The 24,338-nt window shown below is 48.1% G+C and overlaps 1 protein-coding gene across 1 annotated transcript; it reads right to left on the minus strand.

Moving 5' to 3' along the window:
• On the minus strand, positions 1 to 24,338 carry Stambp (STAM binding protein). Its single transcript, XM_051154809.1, has 10 exons — positions 24,253 to 24,338; positions 22,253 to 22,469; positions 16,025 to 16,103; positions 15,664 to 15,759; positions 13,622 to 13,991; positions 11,419 to 11,543; positions 9,807 to 9,944; positions 5,865 to 5,977; positions 3,868 to 3,967; positions 1 to 105 (listed from the first exon to the last, which is right to left on the minus strand). The coding sequence occupies exons 2-10, from the start codon at positions 22,453 to 22,455 to the stop codon at positions 49 to 51; spliced, it is 1,281 nt and encodes a 426-aa protein (XP_051010766.1). The 5' UTR covers positions 22,456 to 22,469; positions 24,253 to 24,338; the 3' UTR covers positions 1 to 48.

Here is a 24,338-nt window from a genome sequence, read left to right on the forward strand (position 1 = left end):
TTGGTCTGCTGGGCGGCAATGAGCCATTTCCCTGGATCACGATGAGATTTATCGAAGGTCTGTGATGGTCACGATTCTGTCCTTGACCGTGACGTGGCTGCAGTCCTGCAACAGAGAAAAAAAATGAAAAGTAATGAAACTGTGGGAAATCCTTTAGAGTCATTTGAAAACTATTTTTTAAATTTGAGGCTGGGTCGTATGGCTGGCTTCAAAATCCCTAGAAAGCCCAGGATGGCCTCTGCCCTCCTGCTGCCACCTGCGTGTTGGTACTATAGGTATGCACTGCTGTGCTTGACTCAGCACTGAGGATTGGAGCCAGGGTCTGGGGCTTGTGGAGAACGCGTTCCACTGGCGACATCCCATTAAAAATGCCCATTCAGAAAGATCCAGAAAGAAATGCCCAGATCCAGAAAGAAACACCGTATATCCTCTCTTGTCTGTGCTCTGAATCTTTACATGTGAGTATACACCCCGACATATCAGAAGTCAGGGAGGTAGAAAGGGACCACTGCAGGGAGGATGGACATGGAGTTCTAGAGAGGAGAGCAGGAGGAGTCAGGTGCTGCAAGGGGCTTAAGGGGATAATGGAGGGAGTTAGCTGGGGAGGAAGAATACCACAGGGAGAGAGGGAAGACGAGATAAATAATATTAAGGGTGCTTGAAAACAGGAAAGCATTATTTTGTAAGTTTACTTTAAATATATATAAAAAATGCTAGCTATGGCTATACCAGCAGTCAGGAGGCAAGAGGCAGGTGGATTTCTGTGAGTTTAAGGCTGTGGTCTACATGTGTAAGTGTGTGTGTGTGTGTGTGTGTGTGTGTGTGTGTGTGTGTGTATAATCTGCTCATGTATAACACATGCACATATATATTTGTGTGTGCAATCTATTCATGTGTAACATATGCATACACACACACACAAACATGGTGTGATGGCATTTTCCCCAATAGCCATGTATTATCTGACAAGACCCCAGTTCTAGGCAATGTGAAACCTAAGTTGTTGTTTGGAGGAAGACAAGTCTCCCAAAACAATGTGAGCTAGCGTCATTGGCCTTGGTTGTTTTTCAGAACTTGAAGGTAAGACACTATTGCTGAAGATACCGCAGAGGATGTGGACTGGGCCTGACCTGGAAGCCCCCTTGCTGAGGACCGGCTCCCACAGTACTGAAAGGCACTATGCAAGGTGCTAAGGAAGAGGAGCAGTTGGATGTCCTACCTGCTTGTAAAGCCTTCAAACACAATAATGACCAGATAGACAAGATACAGTGGCCCAGCCGTGGCATTTTTGTCCTGGTGGTGACTAGCAGTTGCCTAATTGGACTTAACGCCTTCCCAGTGGGTGGGAATTCATACTTGGTACTGTAAAGCTGGTCATGCCCGGAGAGGTCCCAGGCCTGAGAGAAGAACCTACACTGCCATTTTCCTAAACCAATATAGTTTGACTGTATTCTAAACACTTGCCTTTTTACCCAGGTAAGTGTAGCCCTCACCCTTCATCAGCAAAGCTTCCTTTCACATCAGATAGGAACTATTACAGAGAGCTACAACTGATCAAAACACAGAAAATAAGTGACATATCTACAACGCAACCAGGAAACCTAAGGCTCAGAGAAAACCTCAGAAGACGCAGGAAGAAAGACTGTGCAGACCACAGCCTGCTGTTAGACATGACCCCTAGACCCGAAAGGGAAAGTGCATCCATGAAATAACAATATCGTTGCATGAACAAGACAAGCATACTGACAACATGTTTGACACGCCAACATGGATGGGAGAAATTTCACACACGCCCCTCCACCCACCGAGGCTATATGATATCATTGTCTGTTGAGAGAGAGAGAGAGAGAGAGAGAGAGAGAGAGAGAGAGAGAGAGAGAGAGAGAGAGAGAGAGAGTGAGTTAGTGTCCTTCAGGGACAAGCTCCTGCATACGTTGTCCAATCCTGAATGGTCAGCCCCTGCAGGACACAGGTATATATGAAGCAAACTAAATGGACTCAGTAAGCTGTATATACATGTGCGTGTGCGTGTGTGTGTGTGAGTGTGTGTGCGTGTGTGTGACAATAATTGAAGAGAACACGCATTTGAGAGGGAGAAGAGGGGACACAGGGGGACCTGAAGGGGAAAGGCAGGGGTGGGGGTGGTGTATAGCTTGCAGCACTCTTGTGAAGTTCTGAGAAATAAGTGCCTGCTCAAGGTTAGCGATTCCCAGCTCGGAACCCGATCGTGCCGTCAGTGGCAATTACCGTCGCTCCCGCTGAGTTCTACTCATGGTATGAATCAGCTCCTTCCCATACATTTTCTAGAATCACTTGTTAAATATTCCTTTATTCCAAAGAATTAGCAGGCGTGTTCCAGTGTTGGGGGTCATTATATCATTCAGATAATAAAGGTCACCTACCACCACTGCGGTGGGGGGGCAGGTTCTCACTTCTGGCATTAAAAAGGCCTGTTTATTTATTGGAGACAAACTCTGGCTATGTAGCTCAGGCTGGCCTCAAACTGTTGCTCCTCCTGGACACTGGTATCCCAGGCCTATTTGGTGGTGCTGTATTTATTTCAATTCCTTGTATGTAGACATTATTATATCCCAAGATTACACACACACGTGTGTGTTATGTGTGTGTGTGTGTGTGTGTGTGTGTGTGTGTGTGTGTGTGTTTTGAGATAAAGTCTGCCTATGTATCCCTGGCTGGCCTAGAACACACTGTGTAGATCAGGCTGGCCTCAAACTCACAGAGATCCACCTGTCTTTGCCTCTGGAGTACTAGGATTAAAGGCCACCACTCCTGGCTCTGTTTGTTTATTTATTTTTTCAAGATTTATTTTATTCCTCACATTCAGCTGAAAACTGTTTTTTGAGGTTGAGCCATAAGACTGAACATAAAGTTCAATGAAAACTTAGGAAAATAAAAGAAAAACAAGGAAGTGATAAATCAATAATACATATACATTTTCAAAAGCTATTCTATGAAGCTTATGTTTTTATGCTTGGAGAAGTATAAAGAACACCAACACACACACACACACACACACACACACACACACACACACACGTGCATTACGTACATTATAACTGTTCTACCATACAAAATCAGCTCTCAGCTTCCCATGAGCCTAGTGGTTCTTTTTGATGCATGCTTGTTCTTTCACAGGGCTCTGGATCCTTCCCCTATGCTGCTTGCTTTTCTCTGAACCCATAAGGGAAAAGTCCAGACTGGTGTGGAGGAAAGTGCCAGAATCTCATTGATCTGGGGCTGAGCTGACACACCGCGATCTGATCATACTAAGTGCGTTATCATGGACACAGCCTAGGAGAAGAAAGCGCTTCCTAGGGAGGTGAGAAGTCTATTTTCTAGGCCAAGTCCCAGAATCAAATTTGCTTAATTTACTCATCTTGCATGGCTTTCCCTTTGCATTCAGACAGCTGACTGGAGCTTAGTACCAACAATGACGGAGAACAGAGTGACATAATAAGCAGACAATGCAATCGGCACTTTCTGTTATTACTTCTTCCAGTGATGTCGGGAATTGAGGCCAGGGCCTCGGGCACGCTGAATGTGCACTCTGTCACTGGGCTACACCCGTGTCTCACTTATTTCATCCTCTCAACAACACTGTAAAGTATGTTTTATATATATATAAAATCAGGCACATGACATGAAAGACCCAGGAAGGGTCAGCAGGCCTCACAGACACAGACAGAGCTGAGAGCCAAGCCCACTTCCACCGCCCACTGCTTCCTGCGTCCATGCTGGGTGTGGAACTCTGGCAAGGTGGGTGACAGGGCTGAAAGCGGGTGGGTTAGACAGGACCATGCACCTCATGGGCTTCAGGTGTTTGCTGGCTTCTACACATATACGTACACAGAAAAGAGGGGGGTCTCTGCCATGGGGGTGAAAGCCTTTCTGCCGGCACGTTGAGATCTCTTGAAGGCCATAGTCAGTCAGCTTAAAGAATCCAGTTCTGCAATAAGAGAGAACATGCTGAGAGTCAAGCAAAGGCATCCCTGCAACCCTAACAGCCGGTCTCCCTCCCTGTGGTGGCTTGAATAGGAAAGGCCCCCATAGGTTTATGTGGTTGGATGCTTGGCCATAGGGAGTGGCACTAATAGGAGGCGTGGCCTTGTTGGAGGAAGTGTGTCACTGTGGGGGCGGGCTCTGAGGTCTCATAGGGTACACAGTCTCCTTCTGCTTCCTACGTATCAGGATGTAGAACCCTTCCTCTAGTACCATGTCTGCCTGCCCGCTGCCATGTCTCGCCATGGCAGTAACGGGCTAAACGTCTGAAACTGCAAGTCAGCCCTGATTAAATGTTTTCCTTTATAAGAGTTGGCGTGGTCATGGAAAGCCTAGCTTACACACTCTATTTCTCTTGCATACACACATGTCAGGCAAGCACATGACTCAACAGGGTATTTGAAGACAGCATTCACAGTGGCTTTTTTCTCTGGGAAGTGGGTCATAGCCAAATAATTAATTTATCTGGTAATTACAAATAGGAATAAAACAGGGATTTAGACTCATTTACTCTATTTTATATATATGAGTGCTTTGCCTACATGGATGGTACACAGTGAGATCAGGAGACGGTGCCAGAAGCTTTGGAACTGGAGTGGCTTTGGAACATGGAGCCACCATGTGGGTACTGGGAATTGAACCCAGGCCCTCAGCAAAAGCAACAAGTGCTCTAAACTGCTGAGCCATCTCTCCAGTTTCCAAAGAGGAGGAATTCTGTAGTTGAAAATTAAAACTAAAGTGAAAAATTCCTTTGAGCAAATCAACAATAGATTTAAGTAGGGATAATAATAATAATAATAATAATAATAATAATAATAATAATAATAATAATAATAATAGACAAATGAGCAATTAGTTAGGTCAACTAAGATTCTTCAGTCTGAGGAGGAAAGAGGGAAGTGGCAAGAGCAGAGTCACAAAGCCCTGTGGCGTAATATTGAGTGCACAAAAGTGACCCTTGAAAAAATGGAAAGTAAAAAGCCTAGTTCATCGCTGCCTCCACATTAGCTCAGAGTAGCTGAGAATTCAGGGCGAACAGCACACTTGGAGTGAGAAGAAACAACACTTGGAGATAGTGTACAATGTGGGAATTCTTTAACGTTTCCCTTAGACTCTTGAGATCTTATGGCTTTAAATCAAACAGTTCAAATTTCTTAGAGGACCAGCATTATTAATATATTGTTTAAAGAGCAGACTGTGTTTATCACAACATGGAGCTTAAACGACACCCGTGAGAGCAGCCAATTAAGAGGGCTTATATATTTGATTTTTAAAAGGTCTTGGGAGCCGGGTGTGGTGGCACACGCCTTTAATCCCAGCACTTGGGAGGCAGAGGCAGGCAGATCGCTGTGAGTTCGAGGCCAGCCTGGTCTACAAAGTGAGTCCAGAATGGCCAAGGCTACACAGAGAAACCCTGTCTCGAAAAACAAAAACAAAAACAAAAACAAAAAAGGGTCTTGGGGCCTGGGGTGTGGCTCAGTTGGTAAAATGCTTGACATACAAACACGAGACCCTGAGATTGCAACCCTGGCACGTACAGAAAGAGCCTGACATGATGGCATGCATCTAAGATCCCCAAGCCAGGGGGGCGGAGCGTGATGGTCTCTAGCCAAACAAGTCATCTCCAGGTTCAGTGAGAGGCCCTGTGTCAAAAACAGTAAAGTAGAAAAGCAACGGAGAAAGACATCCCATGTCAACCTCTGGCCTCTGCACGTATGTATAGGCACCCTCCTGTACTCATGTACACACACACACACACACACACACACACACACACACAGCTGCTTTCAATAACAGAGACTTTTGCTTCCTGTAAGACTCAGAGCCACATCCGAGGTACTCACTCCTGGAACTTGGGGGAGCAGACGATAGCTATGGACTCTGGTAACATCATTTGATAGGAGCAATGGGTGTGCAGATCCACACTGGACAGAAAAGCCGTTTGGGTTGGGTGAGTCTAAAAGATGAAGCACATCAGAGAATGCTCAGTGACCCAGATGCCATGCTGGTCCACTAACGGTCAAACGAGCTCCCAACAGCTGGCCCCAAACCCTTCCTCAAGTCCAGAGCTATTTGCAGCCATGAGGAATGCACTTGACCCTCACAGCGAATTCCTTCCCCAGACTGTAAACAAGTGGAGTCTAACACAGTGTGAGGAGACTCTAAAGGTCCTTGAGCCATGAAGAGATTTGTAGTACAGCCTGCAGAGTGCAAGGTCATGTACTATCTACTTGAAAATGGCTAGGACAGATTTATTTGGAAACAGGGTCTAACTGTAGCCCAGGCTGCCCAGGAACTCACCATGCAACTCTTGACTGGTCTCAAGCTCATCTCCTGCCCAGCCTCCCAAGTCCTGTGATGCCGATGTGAGCTGCCAGGCCCAGTGTAAGCAGATTTACTTGTTTGTTTGTTTGTTTCAAGACAGGGTTTCTTTGTGTAGCCTTGGCTGTCCTGGGCTCATTTTGTAGACCAGGCTGGCCTTGACTCATAGCAATCTGCCTGCCTCTGCCTCTGCCTCTGCCTCTGGGCTCATGCCTCAAACATGTTATGTATGAAAACATGGCACAAAATCAGCTTTTAAAAGCTCTGAGAAACAAGAGGAAGGAGGAGAGCATGGAGAAGTCTGAGGCCGAGCTCAGGGGCGTCAGGCAGGAACTAGATGGAGCTCTGAGGGAGAGAAAGAACTGACGCTTATATTTTCTTCTTGAAATGTAAAAGTCATTTAAATAATTACATTTATGTGTGTGAGTGTGCATGTGTGCATGTGCAGATCAGAGGATAACTTATGAGAGTCAGTTTTCTCCTTCCACCAGGTGGGCCAAAGAAACTGAACTCAGCTGAAAAGCTTTGCAGCAAATGCTTTTACATACTGAGCCATCTGGCCAGTCCTTTTTTTTTTTTTTTTTTTTTTTTTTGGTTTTTCGAGACAGGGTTTCTCTGTATAGCCTTGGCTGTCCTGGACTCACTTTGTAGACCAGGCTGGCCTCGAACTCACAGTGGTCCACTTGCCTCTGCCTCCTGAGTGCTGGGATTAAAGGTGTGCGCCACCATGCCCGGCTTGCCAGTCCTTTTTTGTTGTTGTTTTAAATCTCAAATTATGAAGAAATGGTGCAGAAATGTCATAGAGATAAACTAAGCCAAACTTTTATCCATGTGTTCCTAGCTGGGGCCTCACTAAAGACCAGACTCCTTTACTCACCTGTGCTCAGTTTGGTCTGACGTCTAAAGTACCTATGTTTGGAGCCTAAAGAGTAACTATATTGGAGCCTACCCTCTCCTTTATTTTCTATTTTCTTAAGAAAAAAAAAAAGATTTAAACAAAAATTGTTTTACTTATGTTTACACCCATACACATTTGTGTGTGTGTGTGTGTGTGCGTGTGTGTTGGAGGTGTCCTGGAGAGGCCAGAGTGTGTGTCAGGCCTTGGCGCAGGTACAGGAGGCTGTAAGCTGACCAGAGGGGGTCCTGGGAACCACACTCAGATCCTCCAGAAGAGCAGCAGGAGCTCTTAACCACTGAGCCGTCTCTCCATCCCTCCTTCAGCTTCTAACCCTCTCTGCCTCCCCTCCCACTCATCAGCAGACCCTCGCTCTAACCACACCAAGGCGAAGGCTGCCAGACAAGAGTTCTGTGACTCCACCAACACCAGGTCAACAATCTCTCTGTGGCCTCAGCTCTCTGACTTTGAACCTGACTCTGAGGGCTGTGTGCTTTCTCCCTGTGCAAACATGAACTCTTTGTGCCCTCCTGATGTGATGATGTCCTCAGTCACATTATCTTGCTCTGCTGCCTGTTCTCCCTTTCCTCACTGCTTGCCAGGGGTGAAAACACACCAGATAGCTGCACAGAACCACTAAGTATCTTCCAATTCCATTTCCGGAAGGTTAGCAGAGCTCAAGTACAGCAAGTAGGGAGTCCCACTTAGGAGGTGAGTGCTAAAGAAAGGGAGGAAGGGACGGTGGGAGCAAGAGGGGGCTCAATGCTGGAACTAAAATGTGGGAGGGGCGGAGCAGGCTCCTGCCAGGGTCCTGTTTCCTTGTTTAGGTAGTGTGTGCACATAGACGTTGGTGTAATGATTCAGTGAACGGATTCAGTTAGTTCACGTCCGCTGACAAAGCTTTTTGGATAGTCAAAGCCAAGTCACAACAAAACATGACCGATCCATTCTACACTTAACAGGTAATCAGCCTGTCAGCCCAGCTCTGCCAAGAGCCACCTTCTCTCTCTCCCCTCCCTCAGAGCCGAGCTTCAAGACATCCCTATGGTCTTCACGTCATGGCTTCCTCTGTCTTACTTTCTGGAGATAGTTTTGCTATGTAGCCCAGGTTAGCCAAAACTCATAACCCTCTTATCTCACCCTGCTGAGCGCTAGGACTGAGGTGGGTGCCACCGCATGCAGCGTTCTGTGACTGTGGGGAGCCCCTCAACAGTGAGCTCCCACTCCAGCAGGGTCATCTGGGTTTTTCTCATGCCAGAGTCCAATGCAGGGGAGCGTCCCAGATGTCCTATTTCCATGTCCCCTGCTCAGTGGCTTCTGTGTCTTACACAGCCCTCGGTCTCCACATCTTTGTTTTCTTTCACCACCCACTGCCCTTCCTGCTCCCTCAGTAGCCCATCTCCTCAGCTGCCAGTGAGTAACTTTTCTTGCTGTCATCCCTCCCCACTTTGGAGGCTGCCGGGGCCAGCTTGGAACAGAAGCCTTCCAGGTCACGTTCCTGCATCTCTTTCTGATGAAAACCACAGATTCCCGCCAACAGAACTGCTCACTGCTGCGTGAGCACAGCATACCTGTCCCGTCCTGGCCCTCCCCCATGAAACTCTCCTTTGGCCCCTCATTACAAGTCACCATGTGCCACCTCAGGTATGACCCCTCTTCCTCCGACACCCACAGTGCCCTGTGTTCACCTGCTGAGGAATATAACTTGCACTCTCCCTCATGCGAACAGGTGCTCATTTTCTGGGTGACCTCCCATATAAGGTGGCAAGTTTTCTATCTGCCACCTTATATCCTTGAGGTAGGCAAACCAGGAAGTAGTTAGATAACTGAACTGAAAGAGACTGCCCCATGTGTCAGCACTGTGACAGCTCCCAAATCTAGAAATAAACTACCCGATTGTGGCTAACACTTGTCACATGCCAAGAAAAGCAGCCTGCTCTGTGAGCTCAAGGCCTTAAAAATGAAACATTCAGAAGTTGCTCTTTAGGGGGCGACCTGTGCCTCCTTGGCATCATCAGAAGCATGCGCGGCATGTGCTAACACTTGGAAGCTGTGTGTGCAAAGGCAAGTGTTGTCTCATGAAGACAAAGTGCAAGCATCAGAATCAACTCTCTTGCCTTCTTTAAAATCCTTTCATTACACAAGCTTTTAGGTGTGTGGCCTCTAGACCATGCGCACAAACATCCTAGGCAAGCGTCCTCTCACCACCTGGACTCAGACATCCCACAACACTGAAGAATTAGTTTTAGTAACAAGATAGTGTTTAGGGTGGGGCGTGGTGGTGCACGCTTTTAATCCCAGCACTCCCAGCACTCAGGAGGCAGAGGCAGGCGGATCTCTGTGAGTTCGAGGCCTGGTCTACAGAGCGAGTCCGGGACAGTCAATGCTACACAGAGAAACCCTGTCTTTGGAAAAAAAAAAAATAGCGTTTAGATAACTGCAGAAGCTTCTGGCAACACTCCCGAGTCAGTACTGGAGCATTAGCGGTCAACGAGTGTAGCAGCAAAAATAGTTTGGGTAGGTGCGGCTAGCAGAGGAGCCCCGCCCTCAGGGAGGCAGGCTTGCTTACATGGATCCAGCCAAGGGTGAGGAGTCCAAGATCATCCTGCATAAAGAAAATTTCTTCTTCATTCTCTGTGTGACAATAATCAGGCCCACCATTTTGCCTGGGAATGAGCACGTGTGTGATGGTGAATTCATTTCTCATCTGCAAAGGAGAAAAGGACAGGTTATAACTCCCTGGGGCTCTCACCTCACTCTCTCACAGCAGAGGAAGGGAAAGGCACTTCTGTCCACCTCACAGCTCTCGCTCTCCTCCCCGAATCCCTTCCCCCAGTGTTTTACAACATTAGGTGCTCATGTGCTTTGCCCGGGTACTTGATAAAGCCATAGAAATCCTCCTCTTAGCACAGGCGGGACCAATGGCACAGCCCTAGGGTCTGCTCAGGCTCCTTGAGACACTCTCTGGAGTGCCTCCTGCCCATGTGTAAAGCAGCGTCCCCTGCTCAGGCTTCGGCACTGAGTCCAAGTGTGATTTGTTCCAAGTCACTATTTTCTGGAGCAGTGGGGACTGGGTTCAAGCTCTCCCTTAGGTGGCCTTGCCTTCCTCACAGTGTCTACATCTCCTAGTGGGCACACTGCTCAGCACTCTTTTTTTTTTTTAGACAAAGTTTCTCTGTATAGCCTTGGCTGTCCTAGACTCACTTTGTAGACCAGGCTGGCCTCGAACTCACAGTGATCTGCCTGCTTCTGCCTCCCAAGTGCTGGGATTAAAGGCGTGCGCCACCATGCCCAGCTTGCTCAGCACCCTTTTTTCTTTTTTGGTTTTTCGAGACAGGGTTTCTCTGTGTAGCCTTGGCCATCCTAGACTCACTTTGTAGACCAGGCTGGCCTCGAACTCACAGCGATCCGCCTGCCTCTGCCTCCTGAGTGCTGGGATTAGAGGCGTGCGCCACCACACCCCGCTTGCTCAGCACTCTTTATCCTGGGGTCTCTTCCATCTCGGCAAAGGACTGCACACTTAGTGGGCAGTTACAAAGACCTTAGATGATTTGTATCCCCAGGCCTTCCACTGAGGAGGAGCTCAGAACAGGACACAAAGGGAACTGAGTCCTCCTCCGTTTAGAATTAAGCCTTCCTCCCTCCCTTCTATCTCCCTCACTTCTCCCCCTTCTTTTCTTTCTTGAAACAAAGTGTTATTCTACAGCTAATACTGGTCAGAACTCACTATGTAGCTTAAGCTGACCTCAAACTTATGGAAAGCCTGTCCTGGATTCCTAAGGGTAGGATTATAGGCATGAGGCACTACTCTTAACTAGTATTATAGTGTGTGAGTGTGTGTGTGTGTGTGTGTGTGTGTGTGTGTGTGTGAGAAAGAGAGAGAGAGAGAGAGAGAGAGAGTGTATGTGTGTGTACACACATATAAGTGTGGGCTGGAGGAAAACCTTGTGTGTTGTTCTACATGTTCAATCAGTTTTTGAGGCATGGGCTCTTATTGGCCCGGGGCTTGTCAAGTAGGCTATCTGTCTGGCCTGCAAACTTCAGGTATCTGCCTCCCCGCCTCCCCAGGGATTGTGCCATGCACTCTCTGTGGGGCCGGGGACTGGTGCAGAGTCAGACCGGAGAGTCACAGGAAGCCACAGCGGAAGCAGTCGCAGTTCAGGAAAGTTATCTTTCCTTACCAATTTTCCACAGAGGACTCCACAAGTTTCAATGCCTTTGGCGGTATTGGCACTGGCAAGCTGGAGGAATTCTGAGCACAGATTGCGGGGCACCACGATGTGGCGCAGGCCTTCAATGGTGGGAACTGAAATGGACAAGAAGGAAAAGTCTGAGGCCAGGGGTCCCCGAGCAGAGATCAGAGATGACAGCCTGAGACTCTAACTGTGACTGCAGCTGGTGGATGAAGCCCAGCAAAGCCATGGCAATAGGATTCTGGACTTAGTTGGGACCGGTCACCCCTTTCCTGCTTATGTCTCCCTTCTGAATGGCGCTGTCTTACTCCTGCCTCTCCGATGTGTCTTGGAAGTGTGGATTACTGACTGAGCAAGCGCACCGCTGACTGCCTCATCCACAGCTGATTTAGATGTAACTTTGCATTCTTGTTTTATGATCCTTATCTTTCAAGAAGAGGAGGTTTTACCCAGTTAAGGCAAGACAGGGATCACCTAGTATTTTTTTTTTAAGTTTTTTGTTTGTTTGTTTGTTTGTTTGAAAAGTGAGCTATGACGGCACACAACTATCACCTCAGCTCTCAGAATCTTGCAGCCGGGGAATCACAAGTTCAGGCTGTACAGTGAGACTCAGAGAACAAGCAAGCATAAACAGTGACTGAGGAGATGACAGCTCCATGGGTACCGAGACCCTGTACAAGTGTGAGGACCTCAGCTCAAACTCCCTAAAGCTAGGTAAAATCCAGGTACAGTGAGGCATGTCTCCAAGCCTGATGCTCCTACGGGCAGATGAGAGGTGGGGACTGAGGGGCCATCGGAAGACGTGGCAGACAGAAAAAAAAAAAAAAAAAAGCCCTGTTTCAAACAAGGTGGAAACTGAGGACTGGCACTCAGGGGTTTCCTCTGACCTCCTGGTGTGCTGAGCAGCACCCTGCTAAAAGAAAGTCAAGCTCCCCATCCATGAGACAGCTTTGTCCCCTAAGAAGAGTAGTTGATGAAGGCCTGGCACAGACTTCCAACCAATCCAGTGATCACTCCGTCCTCTCAGAAGGCAATGCCAGCCCACAGGGAACGAGACTCAAGAGTGCAGGAAGTTAGAATCTAGTTACCGACAAATGATGGCAACATCAGAATAATTTTAACTACTGAGGGTAAGAAGAACTCTGGGAGTTTTATAGGGGTTGAATCAATCTGACTGAACGGAGAGGAGTGGGAGAACCTTCAAGAAAGGCAGGGGGAGGCAGACACCAAGTCTAGACAGAAGCTAGCAGACCTGTGGGTGAGACATTAGAAAGGGTTCCCCAGAGGGTAGGATGTGCAGGAAGGAGCAGCACAGGGAGAAAACCTCAGAGGGAATGAGGAAGGCGCCTGAAGGCCAACCTTCCCTCTTACAGGCATCTGAAGATGGGACACTAGGTTTTATGAATGAAGCAAGTAACCATCTTACAGGCATTTGAAGATGGGGCAGTAGGTATATTAATGAACCAAGTGAGCACCTTACAGGCATCTGAAGATAGGACACTAGGTTTTATGAATGAACCAAGTGAGCACCTTACAGGCATCTGAAGATAGGACACTAGATTTTATGAATGAACCAAGTGAGCACCTTACAGGCATCTGAAGATAGGACACTAGATTTTATGAATGAACCAAGTGAGCACCTTACAGGCATCTGAAGATAGGACACTAGGTTTTATGAATGAACCAAGTGAGCACCTTACAGGCATCTGAAGATAGGACACTAGGTTTTATGAATGAACCAAGTGAGCACCTTACAGGCATCTGAAGATGGAACACTAGGCTTTATGAATGAGCCACCCTACAGGCACAGCATGCACATTAAGCAAGCTCCTTCCAGATTAGGAATACCTACCTCTAAGGGCAGGATTATTCAGTGAGCTTCTTAAAAAGCCAGCCACTGCTTTGCATGTGGCACTCAACGTTTTAAAACCGCTTCTAGGAAGTGCTACCTGCGATCGAACTAGTTCACCGAGCACTCCACCTTTTCTGCAGAGCCCTTAGAAGCCAAGGGTCTGACCCCCAGGAAGCTTTTAGAAAATTGATCAAGATCAACTTAAGTTCAAGGCCCTTTTCTTTTTAACAGGACAGCCACAGTGGCAGGACAGAAAAAGACAATACTTATCACACAAGGTTCTGAGTGGGACCACGGAGGCCAGAGGGACAGGAGACGGCACCAGTAAGGGGAACTCACCGTTTTCTATGATGCTTAGTGCTCCAGGTTTCAGGGACCTGTCCACCACAGGCGGCTTAGCTGGCCTCACGGTGGTCGTGTTACAGTCTGATGTTTGGGTGGGCGAGAAGGGTGAAGTGGGGACCACATCTACACAAGGCTTTTCCTGATCAGGCAGCAGAGGCCCACACGGGCCAGGGTCTACCTTCCTGAACTCTTGGACAATTTTTAGCCGCTCTTTTTCCAGCTCCTGCTTCTGGATCATCTCCTCAAAGGCATGGAACTGCTCCTGTTCCAGCTGCCTCTGGCGCTGCTGCGCGACCCTCTGTCTTTCTTTTTCCAATGCTTGCTGGATGGCGATATTCCGGGCAAGTTCCTCTTCTTCCTTTTTCTACAGACAAAGAAAAGGTTCCAAGCTAACACCCCGCCTCTCAGGAGAAAAGCTTCCTTGCACAGAGATGTCTAAAGTACAGTTTTGCTCTGGTCTCGTTTTCCCAATACAGAATTCACACTTCCCTAGATGTGTCTAAAGCCATGGGGTACAGTCACCATCCCTTTCTACCAGGCCACCACGAACCTATTTCCAAGGTCAGCTAACGTTCCAATCTTCGAGGTACCTTGGTGCAAAAGCTAGTGTTCACTGTCAACGTGATAGCTCTAAAACCACCTTGCGAACAAGGCTATGGGCATGCCTGTGGGGGCTGATTTTTATCACATTGCTTCACGCAGGGAGAACCATCTTAACTGCAGACAGGGCCATCCCCTGTGCAGGGGATCCTGGAGTGTATAAAAACGCAAAAGGGAGCTGAGCACCAGAATGCAAGCATTCATGCTGTGTCTTTCGTTTTCTAATTTAAAAAAAAAAAAAAATCACATTTACTTACATGTTTGCTAGAGTGCGGACATGTGCCAAGGTTCACGTGTGGAGGTGAGAGGGCAACTTGTGAGAGTCAGTTCTCTGCTTCTACTGTGCAGGTCAGGGGACTGAACTCTGGACCACCAGGTTTGGAGGTAAGCATCTTTACCCGCCAAGCCATTTCAGCAGCCCCTCCCTGTGTCTTGTCTGTAGATGGATGCAATGTGGCCGGCTGCTTTAAGCTCTGGCTGCCTTGACCTCCCCACCATGATGGGCTGCACCTTGAACTGTGAGTTAAAATATATGCTTTCTCCCTTGAATTGCTTTTGTCAGGGCACTGTAGCATGGTGACATGGAAGTAATAAAGGCACTAGGTACTTTAAGGCCCTTCATTCCTTACTTTAAATCATGATCCACCTTAACTGTCTGTCCCACATAACTGTACCTGAATCGGATACATCTGTATCTCAGATATAGCTATCTAAAATGCTTGCTATCCCAAGCGAGGCTATAAAATAAAATCCAGTCTTGCATCTTCCATGTCGGAGGGGGCGGGGTCTAAAACTTTTCTAGGGATTATTTAAATACAGTGACATTTAAACTAATAAATATGGATTATCAAAAGCCTTCCACTTAATGCCTTAGAAATAGCTCAGAGCCATTAATCCCTCTGCTGGTTTTTAACACCAGTGCTGAACGGCACAGCGGAGAGCTACATGTTAGCACGTAGGTACCCTTCTAGTGTGTATTCCTGCCCTATATGGGAGCACCATAGGGCCCTAAGTGTCTCTCCACAAGCTGAAACTATCTATTCTAAACAAAGCCCACTGCGCACCACTGGGAAGACCAGTGGCTATAAAAAGCTTTCGGGATAAGCATATGATCTAAACTTCCTATGCCTGAGATCGGCAACACCTTATATTCTGGTGAGACTGTTCACTGCGGGCAGGTTTCCTGCTGTAGTTATGGCACAAAGGTCACAGGTGTCTGTCCTTAAGTCGCCCTCTTGGACCCAGAGGACAAATCCGTTAGAATCTTCCATATCACACCACTGGCTGGTGACTGTTTTGAGTTACTGGCCTTTGAGACCCCAAAACAAACTAGTCCACTGGTAAGCACCAACTCCATTTGCCACGGCCCAGTGCAGACCGGGGCTGCCTGAGGAGCACACACACTGTCCTCGTGTCTCTGCTGTGCTCATGCCGACCTTTTGTCCTTTATGCCGCTCATATTCCTTGGTGTATCTTTTCAAGAGTTCCGTCTTCAGTTCTTCTGCTTTCGGGAAAGCGACGTTCTTTAATTTCTGAAACACAAAACCGACCCAGAGAGTCAGAACATTCCAATGTCAGCTAAGGAAGAGAGAGCGAGGGAGAAGATGAGAAAGGCGGCGGTGTCTCACGGGACTTGAACCCCTCCACCCTGCGGTCCCCGCTACCCTGTCCCGAGCCGCAGAGGCAGCCCGGCTCTCTCCAGCTCTGATGGGCGGATGACTGCTCTGAGGTCGCACGCCAGTTGCTCTGCCCTGCTCTGCAGCTTAGAGACGGACACCAGTGAAAACAAGGACCTACCTTGATCGCGTCTTTCTTCTCAGAAATGATAGCTGATTTGTTGTAGTCTCGGTGTTTTGGAAGTTTTTCAATGAACAGCCTAAGGAAACAGACCAGAATGACCAGGAAACACAGAAAATGCCACCTGTCTCCAAGACACTGTGCATCCAATGCAAGAGTTCCCAGGGGCGCTGGGGCGTGAGGCCAGCCACAGCACACAGGCCCTGTCCCCTACCGGCTTCATCCCTGCCTACACAGAAGTCCCGCTCTCTTCTCCCCAAACAGGGAGTAACAGCAAACACCAGATCCCTACATCAATAAGGATGGCCACAGGGTGAGTGTCAGAGCTCAACAGGTAAAGGTACTTGCAGCCAAGGCTGGGGACCAGAGTTTAACCCCTAGTGCTCACATGGTGGAACAAGAGATCTAATTCATCCAAGTAGTTTACCAACCTCCATGAATGCCATATTGCAGGCACCTCCATCCCAACAACAACAAAAATGTAAATTAAAAAAATATTGGTCAAAAAGAATGTTGCTAGCTTCCATTGATGCCTATAACTCTAGCACCGAAGAGACAATGTTAGTTTTAAACTAGACTGAACTACATAGTAAGAATGTCTCAAAACAGGAAAAAAAAAAAAAAAAAAAGTCCTCCCAAGTCCCAAATGTCCCACGCCCAAATTGTAATTCCAAAGAAAAAAGGTCTTTCCCTTGTAATACGACAGAAAGGGCTTCTGTCGTAAAACATCCTCCATCCTGTGATGGCTGATCTTAATTGTCTACTGGGAAGAGAGAACCTCAGTTGAGGAACTGCCCCCAACAGATTGGCCTGGGGGCCTGTCTGTGGTACCTTGTGTTGATTGCCTTGTCCACCGTGGGCGGTGCTATCCCTACGCGGGTGGGCCTAGGCTATATAAAGAAGCTAACTAAGCTTGGACCAGGGAACAAGGCAGTAACCAGCATTTCTCTATCGGTTTCCTCTTCACATCCCTGCTTTGGCTTCCTATAAGCTAAATAATCCCTTTTCTCCCAATCTGCCTTTGGTCAGAGTGGTTTATCACAGCAACGGAGATGCTCATCGTAACGGAGGCCTCTGGCAGCCAGGGGTAGGCAGCTAAGAGAAAACCATATCCATTACTGCTCTGTGGCTTTGACCACTATAAGTTTTTCCTGGGACTCATAATCCTTCAGAGAAGAATATTTTGCACCAAATCAAGTACGGGAATGCTTCTAGGCATGGCAGCCTGTGGTCCACAGAGGGATGCAACTAAGGGTAACTATGAAGGCAGCTGACACAAAACCACAAACTTATTTAATGATAAAGTGCACACACAGGCCAACAAGCGACAAGAGAGCTCGTGGGTGAAACCCCATGCTGCGCAAGCCTGTTGAGCCTACCCTGATCATCCAGAAGAAGGAAGTGACTCTTGAAAGTTGTCCTTTGACCTCCGCACATGCACACGACAAGCTAGCCACAGACCTCCCTGTATTGCCACTTCTATTAAAGAATAATATGAATGATAAATTTAAATAAAGGACTATGTACATAGACAACTTCTGCCATGTACGCATATGGCTATCGTCAATAGCAGACACAGAACGAAAGATGGGGATGAGAATCATCTCAGAGAATCTAACACCGGGGATGGAAACTTCCCAGGCGCCACAACACAACACAGCAGTGGCCAGATGGACGCTTTTGTCTGGGGTTATATCTGGTTGCAGACTACAGAAAGCAAGTACATCAGAACAAAGGCACAACAGCAAGCACACAAAACCCACCTGACAGAGCGACAGAAAAGGAAACAAATGGGAAGGGACAAGCGGTGAATACATGGCGTGGTGCTTATTGTCACCTCCGATGACGGGAGTTCTAAGTAAAGGTGAGACAGCAGTTTTACCATCAGATTGGCAAAGGCCTCAAGGTAGGTTGTACCTGGCGTAAGCACCAGTGCAGGAGAAGCTCTCATGTGTCAGTAAGATTGTAAACAGATCTAACCCTTTTCTTACTGAAAGGACAGGATGGGAGACAACTATTCAAAACTTAATATGTACATAGCCACAAAACTCACAGCCTGACCTCAAGGAATGTATCGTAGAGACCAACCTAACAACTTATTTGCATACTCCAAGATTAATACATACAAGAAGAATCAATATGGAATTACAAAAGCAGGGCAAACAACAATGTCCATTAAAGCAGGATAACTGAATAAACCATTACATATGCGAACGTGAAACAATGTTGTCAGTCTCTCATTGACTCAAAAAACGATTTACTGCCCATCTCTATAAGGTGCCAAGCTCGGCTCTGAAGGCTAGGGATACATCCTAAACGATCCACTCAAACTTTCCCCTCATTTATGGAATACCCATTACAATGGAGAACAGACATTTAAAAAAGAGTGCAAATCAATCTGTACTACTAGGGCTGGAGAGATGGCTCAGAGGTGAAGAGCCCTGGCAGATCTTCCAGAGGACCCAGGATCGACTCCCAGCACTCACATGGAGGCTCACAACAATCTCTAACTCCAGTCCCATGGGATCTGACATCCTCTTCCGGCCTTCTCCGGCACCAGGCATGTATGTGGTATACAGACATGCAGATAAAACACCCCTTCCCCCCCACATAACATAAATACATAAAAGGTTTTTTAAAAAGGAAATCATCACAAGGAAGGTCACTATTGACAGGAAAGGAGAGCAGGCGGTGACCAGAGCATGGGGTTTGAAGCGGGGTAGCTAAGGGAGGCATAAGAGAGGACGTCTGAGTAGCGAATGGAAGAGAGCTGGCCATGAAGAGATTCAGGAGACAGTTGGGGGCTGATGAGGAAGACTCCCCGTGTCCCCATGTGGACATACAGTATCACTAAGAGGACATAAAGGCGCATGCTGTCTTGTAGGAACAAGTCCATAGGTGGTGTTACATGTGCTGGATGGGACTGTATTACTCCTGTGTGTGTGTGTGTGTGTGTGTGTGTGGTCATGCGTGTGCCACAGCACACACGTGGAGGTCAGAGGGCAACTTGTGGAGCCAGCTCGCTCCTTTTACCTTTATGTGGGGGGTCCAGGGATTGAACACCAGGCATCTCACAAGCCTGGCGCTTTTAATTTTTTTTTTTTTTTTAAACTTGAATTCCTCCCTTCTAACGTTTGAGGGAAAATTATCATGAAGAAGCATTTTTGTATGAGAACAATCTATTCAAAAAGTCAAACAGATAGTCAATGAAAGGATGCGTTAAGGACCCTTATCCCATAATTTCCCATTTCTGCAGTTAAACGTGGAAGTAAGGTGGGCACAGGAGACCCCTATCTTTGGTCTGTGAGCCCTAATCCCAGGAGCTGCCTTCATTACAGGTGATGGTTCATTTGCAGAAGGAGAGCTTGTGTTAGAGGAGGCTCACACTGTCCAACAGACCGGGACTGTTGGGATATCCTAAGTCCCTCTGTGCAGCCTTCTAATGCCCATAAAAAGCTGTGAAGGACTCCACAGCCCGGCTTCCTGCCTGCGCTCATCACGAAACTATGCACCGATCCCACACGCTGAAGCTCTCTTCTCTACTGGGGTCTGCAAAAGGCAACACATTCCTTCAGCAGGAAAGCGACTACCAAGGGCGGGAGATTTGCCTGGGATCATTAAGATGCCTAAACTGCTCTGGGAGAAAGGACAGGCATACCTTTCAGATCTTAAACTAAAGCATCCATGAAAGGCCCAGAGCAAGATTCTTAAGAGTGGGGGAGGCAGGAGGGTGGGGAGGCAGATGCATTATCTCCCCGCCCCCCCCTCCCCGGCCCCTAGCTCTAGTAACTGCTAGAGTGAGCCGCTGCTTGGTGTAAGCTGGCAGGGACACACCGTCTGAGACTCACTGGGCTAGCAATTCTCTGCAGCCACCCGCTTGTCATTTCACAGCTTCAGAATCATGGTCTGGAATGCCGGTGGCGGAGCAATGGCGGTGGCTCCATCTGTTACTTCAGGCCTAGTGAACCTAATGCAGTCCCAAATTCAACCCCAAAGCCAACAAATCAAGCAAGTGAAATGCAACGCCCCCGCCCCCCAATCCATAACTCTGCCCCAGTCCTCACTCACCATGTACAGGGGCAGACTCCGCGCCCCACTTCAGTCTCACCACTAACACTGGTATTTGTCATTCAGGGTAATACCAGGTCACATAAAAAAAAAAAAAAAAAAAAAAAAAAGAACCAATTTCTTAAGCATCCATCTGTATTGTTGTTGTTGTTGATGATGCTGGGGTCCTGACCCAGGGTCTTCCACAGGTTACACATGCTCTGCATCACCGAGCTGCATCTGCATCTCTCCATTGACTCGTAACAGCATTAACACATTTATTTTTATTTCTTAGGAGCTTGTTGCTGTAGTTAACACTCCCCATTGGACCATCAGTTTCCCCCTTTCACAAGATCTTTTTTTTTTCTCTTAATAGAAGAAAAAAAAAAAAAAGCAGTCTAGAGTTCCCCATCCTAAGCCACAGAGATGCACATTCGCACTGATTTCTATTCAGTGACTTCCTCATTACTCTATTTTGTATATTATCCAAGTTTCTCTACAGAGCTGTCTCAGCCAGGTGTGGTGGTGAACACCTTTAATCCTAGCATACAGGGGCAGGAGAATCTGTGAGTTTGAGGCTAGCCTGGTCTACATAGTGAGTTCCAGGACAGTCAGGGCTATGTAAGGAGACCTTGCCTCAAAACCAAACCAAACCAAACAAAACAAACACCAAAACAAAAAAACAAACAAACAAAAAACAAAACCCAAACTAAACACCACCAACAACACCAAGAACACCAACACCAACACAACCAAAAAAACCAAAACCCTAAAACAAACAACCCCCTCAAAAAACAAAACAAAAGCCAAACCTAACTAAACAAAACCCAACCTGTCTACACCAGAGTTTGGCCAAGTAAATAGTGGGCCAAATTCAGCCAGCCATCTCTTCTTGTAAACAAACAAACAAACAAAAACAACCTGAAAAAAACCCAGACACTGAGGCTTGCTAGAGCTAGTGGAGGGGTGCTGCTGTCACCTAGTGGGCACAAACCAGGGGTGTGGCTGACCTCCTCCAGCACTCAGCTCAGTCACAGAACCAAGAAGCGGTCCCTACTGTGTCACAGCCTTGCTCTAGACAGAGGAATTCCGTGTCATGACTGATGCACTAAAAAGAAACCCAGTGCACCAGGATGGAGGTGCGTGCGTCTATGTGGGAGGACATGAATGAACTGCTAAGTCACTGCCTTTTTCGGGGAGAAGACCAGAGAGGGAGATTTACTATGACCTCTGGAGACTGCCTTCTGTAAGTCTAACCAGTAAAGGAAGAGAACCAATGCTCTGGGCGGAAAGCTGAAAGAGGAGCCGCAAAACCTTGGAGGTGTCACTACAAACCGAAACCCAAGTCATCCTTAAGTCTGAGTTTGCCCCTCTGCAGAGCAGAACCGGAGACGAATGTGCCGATTCAGTGCACAGAGCCTGTGAGGACGGAAGAGGCGATGCCAGGGAAACCTCTCCTGAGCCCCCGAGGTCCTCTGAGTCACAGTCAACTCTTTAGGTCCTAATTGTACTAAACTTAAGACTAGAAATGACGAGTAAGACCTTTTCCCATCGTCCCCTTCTTCCTCAACCACACAGCGTGCGCGCTCATCCCTGAAGCCTTGGGAGTCTTCCCTAGTGACAGCCTCAAAGTCCTGTATCTATTCTGCCTACTCAGAATGACGAGCGGCCCAGGAAAGGCCTTACTGCACTGGGTCACACAGACTGCAGGTGGCCCATAGTCATCTGGTGACCATGTGACTATACTGACAGCTAAGAAGGAGACCTCTTTCCTAGTCCACTCTAAAGGATGAGTACAGGAATCTGGGCTCTACCTCACCTCAGCAACAGTCCTGTGACTGCCTGCCTGAGCACAGAAAGGGCAGTCACAGCACTCACCAACCCAGACACATCCTGCTCACCTGCCGGCTCTTTTGTTTAACAGCTGGGGGCATGTGAGCACAGACTGAAAACTAAGTCTCCGGGCTCAGGCAATTCCTGAGGCAAATGCCACCACCTTCTGTTCTTGTGTCTCTGAACAGCAGGGACAACTGACATGTGGAAGCTGGCTGGAACCTGATTGATGGTTGACCCCGTCAAGCTCTCTACTGTTGGCAGCTGTGAGAACCCCAGGTGAGCCCAGGGGCAGAGCGCGAGGGGCGTCAGTCACAGGGGCGAAAAGGAGAACTATGGGTGTCTTACGTGATGTATTTGTTGTAGAGGATAAAGGCATGTTCAATGTTGCCTTCTTCAGCGTAAATGGATGCCATGCGGATGATCTCCACACCAGAGCGAAAGTAGCGACGGGGTGGGATGTCTTCATTCAAGTCAACTACACTCCCAAGCTGGGACAGAATCCTCACCCGGTCTTGGGGCGGGAGGCTCACATCCGAATGGTCAGACATTGGACCAATCAATTCTGGGCCGGAAAAAACAGATAACATCAATGCCAAGGCCGTAGCTTCCCGGTGGCCTAGCATAGGATGAGTGTATCACAAACCCCTCAAGAAATTCGAGAAACAGCCACGCGTGGTTGAGCACGCCTTTAATCCCAGCACTCGAGGAACAGAGGCAGGGAGAGCTCTGAGTTCAAGACCAGACTAGTCTACATAGAGATACCCCGTCTGAAAACAAACAAACAAACAAAAACAAAGTACAAAACAGACAAAAATTAGAGAAACTAAAACACCACACGCAATAGTTCTGATCACTACATCACACCCCCCCCCCTGCAAGAACACCCACATCTTCATTTGAGGACCAACAGGTTAAAAGAAAACAAAAACCAATGCTTGCCCCACAATTTGATGCTACAAAGAATATAGCCACTAGTAGGCACTTTGGATTGGTATTGCTGTTGCCTAAGTTCCTCTTCATCAGTTGGCGGCCTGCCTAGGGCACTGTAGACATAGGGAAGCACTTTCCACTTGTTCTGTTGTGTCTCTCTGTTCTACGTCCCTTCACCTGACACCTGGCAGTGTGTGTCCAGCGAGCCTTCCTGAAGGCTGCCCTGGCAATTCACGCTGACCATTTCATTTCACCAGAGAAGAAGTGATATTATTTGCCAGGCTACACTTGCTCAGTTTGGAACAAGGGGTGTGTGTTGGGGGTGGGGGTGGGGGACATGTTGCTTTCTAGGGCGAGTGCTCCTAACTCCGTTCACTAAACCGCCACTCCATCCAGTCTGTCACGGTTACCATTTTCAGGGCCAGGTTGTTAGCTCTGGGAAGCAGCACTGCACACGCTTGTCTCCGCCAGCCAAGCAGGGCTTGAACAGCAAAGTGACAGATGGGTTAGGACGCTCTAGGAGTCCCTGCTCACTGGCACTGGATAACAGCACACCTCCTCAGCCAGCAAGTTCTAGAATACGCTCATCTTGGGTTTGAGCGGTCTTGTTTACCCCATCTCTGTGCCTTACTCCTCTCTCAGGATTCCCATCTGCCCGGGGAACTACAGTCTCGCTCATTTAGCCATTGTTTTTCTAAGTTCTACTCACTTCTCCACTGAGGTCGGTTTTTCTAGGCCAATTCTACTTTTTTTGTTTCTTGTTTTTTCAGCCTTTGGGTGGCATTTCCTCCATGAAGTTTCCCCACTAAACCTCTTTCTTTTCTAGCAAAATCCAGGGGCTGCTAGGAATGTGGGGGCATTGTGAGTGTAAAGCACACCCTCCTAGCGAGTGTCAAAGCAGCCCAAGGCCCCTATCTGTCGAACTGGGCAGAGCCCATTAGAGCTCACTGGAATGGGATGCTGGGTCTCGGGAGAGGCACTTGTGGTAGAGAAGGGACCGCCCTCCAGAAGCCATCGAGTGGCCCGGGACAACTTAGGATTCAGCAACCCTGCAGAGGAAAGGCAGTGTCCACAATGAACGGGAAAGACCAGGAGGGGTTCTGGCGGAGGCAACAGGAAGTAGCAGAAGCCGAGGGGCGTGTGCATCAGAGAGGGATCCAGCAGTTACTGCCCACAGCGCCCTTCCAGAAGGCACTCAAGTCAGGTTTCTCGAAAATGCAAGGACTCTAGGCTCTAGGAGTGTAGAGACCAGGCCCCTGGCTGGTCAGGAGGCAGCCCTGAAGATGGGGCCAACCCGGAGCTCGCGCGCGACGGGCCGGGGCCAGGAACACGGGCCCCACACTCACGGCCTCACCCCGCGGGGTCCCACCGCGCCAGGATCCCCTGTCCCGCAGCCTTCCCGGGACCCTTCCCACCTTTCCTGAAGGATGACAGACAGTCGGAGCTTCCGGAAACGTCACCTCCGATGACACGCCCACTCTCGCCACTCCTGCAGTTACGT

This window comes from Acomys russatus, chromosome 13, assembly GCF_903995435.1.
Source record: "Acomys russatus chromosome 13, mAcoRus1.1, whole genome shotgun sequence".
NCBI lineage: Eukaryota > Metazoa > Chordata > Mammalia > Rodentia > Muridae > Acomys > Acomys russatus.